The 8,426-nt window shown below is 35.6% G+C and overlaps 1 protein-coding gene across 1 annotated transcript in view; it reads right to left on the minus strand.

Moving 5' to 3' along the window:
- Positions 1-8,426, minus strand: part of phactr3b (phosphatase and actin regulator 3b) — a 98,620-nt gene that overhangs the window by 16,624 nt on the left and 73,570 nt on the right. The window contains exon 9 of the mRNA XM_062045442.1: positions 636-691. Within this exon, the coding sequence (XP_061901426.1) occupies positions 636-691 (56 nt within the window). The remainder of the gene's footprint in view (positions 1-635; positions 692-8,426) is intronic.

The following is an 8,426-nucleotide window of genomic DNA, read 5'->3' on the forward strand; positions in this document are numbered from 1 at the left end:
ACCAAGAAAAGTGCACTTGTTATTAGTGAGAATATACTTATTTAAGGTATTTTTGGGTTCATTGAGGTTAACTAATTTTACTTGGAAAGTCTTGACAAGCCGAATTTTTTTGTTCTATTGGCAGATAATTTTGTTTAGTTCAAATAAAATACCCCTCATTTTATTTTATTTTTTCTTGTTTTTGAACACTGACTTTTTGCAGTGTGAAAATGAGTTTGACACCCCTGGTCTAAACAATACAGTGCATTGTAATTGACACATTGAAAGAGGATATATTTATCTGTTGTTGAAAGGACTCAAAAATGTACTTAAAAACACACCCAAAATAAACCAAACAATTACCAATATGGTTTTGGTCTTGACTTTACTTTTAGTTTTATAGCTCTAAGAAACCCGATTTTTCAGAGCATTCAGTCGATCCCAACTGGACAGTTTAGTTTGTCTTAGAAGAGCTTCATGCTCATTGACTTAAATTGGTCAGATCTAGTCCTGCTCCAGATCTAGACGATGACCTGGATGGATGACGACATCCATAAAAACAAAACTATTGTGTTTTCTCAATTTAAAAAGCAAACAATCCCTTTTTTTGAGTTAGTTTTAGTGTTTATTCAAACTTTGGATCCTTGAAAACTTACGTTTTAAGATGTTCCGACTCTCCAGCTCTTCCACCGCGGGTCTCTGGCTCAGTCTCCTACGGAAGAACACCAAGATTACGTTCTGGACCATTTTGATAATGGGCTGCTGGGGGTTCTTTCCGCAGTGGTGGACTCTCAGTGCCACCAGCTCTTTGGATGTTTGTGTCCTCTATGTGTCCAAGAGCCGCACATCCACGCATCCAAACTACACCTCTTAGGAATCCACATCTGAATCGGGCGTAAAAATCCAGCTCAGGTGTGAGAATAAGGCATGGGGTTCCCCCTCGGCAAATACATTCCAGGAACGGGAAAGTTGAGCAGATGTTAAAATGGTTGTTTCCCGGAGGATGCTGCGTGCGCTCTGAGTGGAGTGCATGAGCGCAGCACACACCGCCTCCTTTGTAGCACACTGGGAAGGGGTGGGACACACACATACACACACACACACACACACACACACACACACACATGGACGCACATTCACCCTTTCAGGCATGTTGCAGTGCAATGTCACTAATGAACTGATGGCCTTATCTCTCCTTTTAAAAAGCTGTTGCCTTTATACTATCACTACCATTCAACTCTAACTTAAAGTTGTAATTAAACAGTAATCATTTTATTTAATTCCAAAAAATGTTCCATGTCCTAAAATGGTCCCTACACACCTGTGTGCTTGACTTTAACTCACTGAGTCACAAATACATTTTTAAAGCTTTTTTTCTACTACGTTAAATTGGAATTCAACCTACCGGACTATAAGGCATACTAAAAATCCTTTAATTTCCTCCAAACTCGATGGTGCGCCTTATAACCCGGTGCGCCTAATGCATGGAATCATTTTGGTTGTGCTTATCGACCTCGAAGCTATTTTATTTGGTACATGGTGAAATGATAAGTGTGACTAGTAGGGATGATGTTCGAAACCGGTTCTCCCGGTTGTTCGATAAGAAAAGAACCGTTCGATAAGAAAAGAACCGATTCTATGGACTCGAATCCCTTTTTGAGAACCGGTTCCCGTTATCGAGGCCACTACAGTAAAGAAAAAGAGTTGGTTCTTTATTCGAATCCTTGGGAACGAATCCCGTCCCACAAGAAATGCCCTGTGGGACATCACAGGAAATGACGTAGCTCAGTCTAATGTCACACAAGCAGCAAAAATAATGGACCAGGAAAAAACGCCTCAAGGCATGGCTATTCACCTATAGTGATCACAGAGACAGGTTGTTTTTGTGTTACTGTATATATTTGTTTTTCTGAAAAATCCCACTTAATATACTTTGGGTAACAACAGTCAATATTTTATTTTTTTATTTTTTTAGGGGGGTAACAGTCAATATTTATTTATTTATTTTATTTTATTTTTTTCTTATAAAATAAAAGTGAGCGTTTGTTAAACCAAATTTTGTGTTTTTTTCCATATACAACAACCTATCTGGATTCGATAAGAGAATCGATAAGGAATCGGTTCGATAAGAGGATTCGATAATGGGCTCGAACTCGATCATTTCTTATCAAACATCATCCCTAGTGACTAGTAGATGGCAGTCACACATAAGAGATACGTGTAGACTGCAATATGACTCAAGAAAACAACACCAACATTTTATATGTTCCATTGAAAATATAGAACGTTACACACAGCACTCAAAAATCGATCAAAATGTTTTAGTACGACTTTGGTAAGCTATGAAACCGCACCGCTTTATGGATTGTACTGTGCTTCAACATAGTAGTATTATTATGGTGTGTGTATAAGCTAAGACATATTATCTGGCGTTTTGTTTCGTAATATTATGCAAAAGCAACTTTTCTTACCTTTTGGTACCTGCTGATCTGTATTGGGGATCTGCATAAGTCCTGAAAATTTGCGCGCGTCCGCCTTTGTAGTCCTTTGGGACACCGTAGTCGATAAGCTTCTTCTTTTTCTCTATCTTCTTGTTATGTATTCATCCTCCGCTGTTGCCATTTCTAATATAAAGTAGTGTAAAGTTCTTACTTATATCTGTCAGTAAACTCGCCACGAAAGCGCTAAAACATACCGGTGTAGTGAGTTTACATTATTCACCCGAGTAACTTTATTTATTAGAGAGTTCCGGTCGGACGGTTTTTCACGGGACACATTTCCAGCCTTGTTGTTGCACTAGTGAGCCACGGATGAGGAGATGCTGCTCCGTTATTGATTGAAGTAAAGTCTGAATGTCATTAAAACAGTTAGCTCCATCTTTTGACACTTCTTCCACTCCGGTCCTTGCACGCTACACCGCTACAACAAAGATGACGGAAAAAAGACGCTGCCGAAGGTGAGCCACGTAAATAAGACCGCCCACGAAACGGCGCATCCTGAAGCAACTGTCAGAAAGCGGCTTGAAGATGATCTGTAAAACATCATCTATGCAACATTTTGACCAAAGAACCACCATCACATGCTATGTAGACCACAAGGAAGTGTTTTACATTTAGAAAAAAAAAAAAATAATAACATGAATAATGCGCCTTATAATGTATGAAAAAAGACCTGAATAGACCCGCTCATTGGCAGTGCGCCTTATAATCTGGTGCGCCCTATGGTCCGGAAAATACGGTATTTAATAGGGTGTCAAATATCATAATCAAATTGTTCTCACATTTATATAAAACATGCTTTTTTTTAGCCTTCAAAATTCAATGTAAAAAAACCTCATGACCACGTGGTTATTCATTACCAAGTAAGTTGCACAACACAACCGCACTAGAACCGATGTTCTAATCGAGTCAAAGAGCATACTGCTGAGACAGCATTATCAATCAATCAATCAATCAATCAATGTTTATTTATATAGCCCTAAATCACAAGTGTCTCAAAGGGCTGAGCGCTGATGAGTTCAAGTAAACAAAAGTTGAACAAAGACGTTTGGAGTTTCACACTAAAAGCCGACCCCTCATGATTCTTCAGATGAAAACATCCCAATTGTGTTGACGGTTTACTAAGGATTGGTACCGAATTCAGTACTTTTATAGGTACGGACCGAATTCCATCAGTACTACCGAGTATCACGTAAATTAAACGATACCAATTTTCGATTTTGTTGCAGAGTGCTTGACGTAGCAGATTGCCTATCGTAATGTTGCAATTTTCCATAGCGAGGTCTCAAAAGTAAGGCTCCTTTTTTCGAAATGTGTTAGCTCGATGCTAATTTACATTGGAAATACACTTAGATTTAGACTTCCTTTTATTGTCATTCAACTTTGAACTTTACAGTACAGATAAGAACGAAAATCTGTTGCATTAGCTCGTTGTAGTGCAGGATAAAATAAAGTGCAGATATAAATAGATTTACTGTACAGATAAATATATTGCACTTTTGTATATGCATCCACGTTTACGGATGTATGTCGTATTGTCTTTATAGTCCAGCGAGTTTATCTGTCTTTGGGGGAATAGAGGGGATTATTTTGATGCCATATACCTGCTACTAATTAGCATTAGCAATGTTTCCATGGCGATTTCAACACCTCCAAAATTGGTGGTCAAAACGACAACTAAGGTGCATGTTGCAAGACAAGACTGCCACATTCAACTTAATTGCCAAGAGACTACTTTCTGGCTACTGCATAATTGTCTTAAATGTTCATTTAAAAAATGAGATTTTATTATTTAACAAATTAACATTTGTTACCACATGGACACAAAGAAAAGTACATAAAATCGATACCTGTATCGACTCCCAGGCACCTGGAATAGGTTGTATTCACCTAAATATGTGGCCGTTTTGCCTTCTGGAAGAAAAAAATGACCTATTCTTGCGTTGTTTTAGGCAGTTGGAATCGTTCAAAACGTGAAAAGGATAAACATGTCTTTTGAGAGGTCATCGAGAAGGTTGAAAGAGTGCGATATTTTACGAAAAACGACGAGGAAAGTGGCACGCACTGCAGTCCAATGGGGGAGATTGAGTCGAAGAACGCACAAGTTTGCAGTCATCACTTTCTTAAAGATTTGTTCGGTATACTTTTAACGTTTATTATTTCCCATTTAAGTATTATCTTGTATTTATTTGTATTTTATATTTTTGTCGGAGCACAGACTGTACGTACATACTTACATACATACACTATCGTTCAAAAGTTTGGGGTCACCTAAACAATTTTGTGGAATAGCCTTCATTTCTAAGAACAAGAATAGACTGTCGAGTTTCAGGTGAAAGTTCTCTTTTTCTGGCCATTTTGAGCGTTTAATTGACCCCACAAATGTGATGCTCCAGAAACTCAATCTGCTCAAAAGAAGGTCAGTTTTGTAGCTTCTGTAACGAGCTAAACTGTTTTCAGATGTGTGAACATGATTGCACAAGGGTTTTCTAATCATCAATTAGCCTTCTGAGCCAATGAGCAAACACATTGTACCATTAGAACACTGGAGTGATAGTTGCTGGAAATGGGCCTCTATACACCTATGTAGATATTGCACCAAAAACCAGACATTTGCAGCTAGAATAGTCATTTACCACATTAGCAATGTATAGAGTGTATTTCTTTAAAGTTAAGACTAGTTTAAAGTTATCTTCATTGAAAAGTACAGTGCTTTTCCTTCAAAAATAAGGACATTTCAATGTGACCCCAAACTTTTGAACGATAGTGTATATGTATGTATATATATATATATATATATATATATATATATATATATATATATATATATATATATATATATATATATATATATATATATATATATATATATGTATATATATATATATATGTATATATATGTATATATATATATGTGTATATATATGTATATATATATGTGTATATATGTATATATATAGGTGTATATATGTATATATATAGGTGTATATGTATATATAGGTGTATATATATATATGTGTATGTATATATATACATGTGTATGTATTTATATATGTGTATGTATATATATGTGTATGTATATATATATATATATATATATATATATATATATATATATATATATATATATATATATATATATATATATGTATATATATATATATATATATATATATATATATATGTGTATATATATATATATATATATATATATATATATATATATATATATATATATATATATATATATATATATATATATATATATACACTTTATTTCTAACACTTTCTAGAGGAAGGAAGTTTTTCAGGAGGGAAAGTGTGAGTTTTTGTTTCAAAAACAATAAGGCATCAAAAGCGGTATTGTTATGAATTATTGACTAACTAAAGATTGTAGTTTAGCTCATCTATTTTTGCGAGAGTAAACCACCAACTCGGCGAGTTTAAATAAAATAATGCCAAAAGAGTTACCCGTAGGTTTTTACCAAAAGTAGCAATCCTAAATGAAGCTTTCAGCTCATACACAACGTTGACATCTATAGTTATATTTTGATAAAGACGGAGAAAAGCAGGCATGTGCAGCAACAACAAGGCAACAAACATGGCCGTAGACGTGAAGTTAAATCATGAAAGGCAACCTTACCCGAGCAAAAACGAGGGATGGATTCCATTGCCTAGTTTGATTTTTTTGCTCGTACCTGCTTTTAGCGGTAAGATCTAGGTCCCTTGCGTACTCGGATAGTTTGCACTTTGTGTTGGTTCGGTGGTCCACCACTTTGTTTACTTCCGTTCAAAAGTCAGGTGACGGAATACAACCTATTGGTGCCGTGTAGGTTGAAATGTGAAAGGTTCACATCCTTACTATTGGTTTCACAGTTTGAAAATGTGCTGACAAATCCATTAAAAACTGCAGTTGAACCAACAAAGTTGCTGTTTTCAAATTTGACATTGATCACGCGAGATCACAGCTGGGAATAACAAGAACATGACCCGTCGACAAACATGAGTCAGCGTTCCACATCACGATTGCGTTGGGTTTAACCAAAGGCGACAAGAAAACATCAGCGGGTGACGAGCTGCGAGTAACGCAAGGAAGTTCAAGTTAACGTGACAGCCTTAAGGACGGAAATTGATGTTGTTGTGACCTACTTAGAAGCTGTGACCGGGAAATTAGCTTTGACACGGAGCAGGGATCCTCCACGATAATAAAGTGGAGAGAAGCGTTTTCTGGTCGGCGTCATTACCTTAAATTGCCAAAATGATCCTTCAGGTACTTGGCGTACCCAGGAACTGCTCTGCTGAAGTTTAGTCAGAATGCAACCGTGTTTCAATCTGCTTTAAGCTTTATAATATCTCCATAGATTTCAAATCATGATTAAAAATATGTTTTTGTTATCAGCAAGCATAAATAGGTGTTGGATTTGGTGATAGACTTCTCGTAAAAAAAAGTACAGTATGTTGTTTTATCTGAAAACTCGGCTCATTGGTGTCAATTTGTGCACTTTGGTATTTACAAAAAGTGTGCTGCATACAAAAAGCAGTGCACTGTCAGTGTTTGAATGTTGCACTTTAAGTTGTAAGTGTATGTTAAACACTTACCACCCTAAACACATACTTGCCAACCTTGAGACCTCCGAATTCGGGAGATGGGGGTGTGTATATTTTGAAGTATTTCTTATATATATATATATATATATATATATATATATATATATATATATATATATATATATATATATATATATATATATATATATATATATATATATATATATATATATATATATATATATATAATATAAATAATCCGTTCATGAATGAGTACCGTATTTTTCGGACTATAAGTCACAGTTTTTTTCATAGTTTGGCCGGGGGTGCGACTTATACTCAGGAGCGACTTATGTGTGAAATTATTAACACATTAGCGTAAAATATCAAATAATATTATTTAGCTCATTCACGTAAGAGACTAGACGTATAAGATTTCATGGGATTTAGCGATTAGGAGTGACAGATTGTTTGGTAAACGTATAGCATGTTCTATATGTTATAGTTATTTGAATGACTCTTACCATAATATGTTAAGTTAACATACCAGGCACGTTCTCAGTTGGTTATTTATGCCTCATATAACGTACACTTATTCAGCCTGTTGTTCACTATTCTTTATTTATTTTAAATTGCCTTTCAAATGTCTATTCTTGGTGTTGGGTTTTATCAAATAAATTTCCCCCAAAAAATGCGACTTATAAATGCGACTTATAAGTCGCACTTATACCAGTGCGACTTATATACTGTATGTTTTTTTCCTTCTTTATTATGCATTTTCGGCCGGTGTGACTTATACTCCGGAGCGACTTATAGTCCGAAAAATACAGTAGTCTCCTTTTCAGGTGAGAGAAGACGCTAAAGGCCCCCAATATTGTTGTCCGGGTGGAAATCGGGAGAAATTCGGGAGAATGGTTGCCCCGGGAGATTTTCGGGAGGGGCACTGAAATTCGTGAGTCTCCCGGGAAAATCGTGAGGGTTGGCAATAGGGCTGCAACAACTAATCGATTAAATCGATTAAAATCGATTATAAAAATAGTTGGCGATTAATTTAGTCATCGATTCGTTGGATCTATGCTATGCGCATGCATAGCATATAATATTTATTTATTTATTTATTTTTATTTATTTTTATAAACCTTTATTTATAAACTGCAACATGTACAAACAGCTGAGAAACAATAATCAAAATAAGTATGGTGCCAGTATGCTGGGTTTTTTTTCCAATAAAATACTGGAAAGGATAGAAATGTAATTTGTCTCTTTTATCCGATTATTAATCGATTAATCGAAGTAATAATCGACAGATTAATCGATTATCAAATTAATCGTTAGTTGCAGCCCTAGTTGGCAAGTATGCCTTTGGTACGCAGGCTCCATCAAATGGTACGCTAAGTTAAA

The sequence above is a fragment of the Entelurus aequoreus genome, linkage group LG01 (genome assembly GCF_033978785.1).
Source record: "Entelurus aequoreus isolate RoL-2023_Sb linkage group LG01, RoL_Eaeq_v1.1, whole genome shotgun sequence".
In the NCBI taxonomy this organism is placed as follows: Eukaryota; Metazoa; Chordata; class Actinopteri; order Syngnathiformes; family Syngnathidae; genus Entelurus; species Entelurus aequoreus.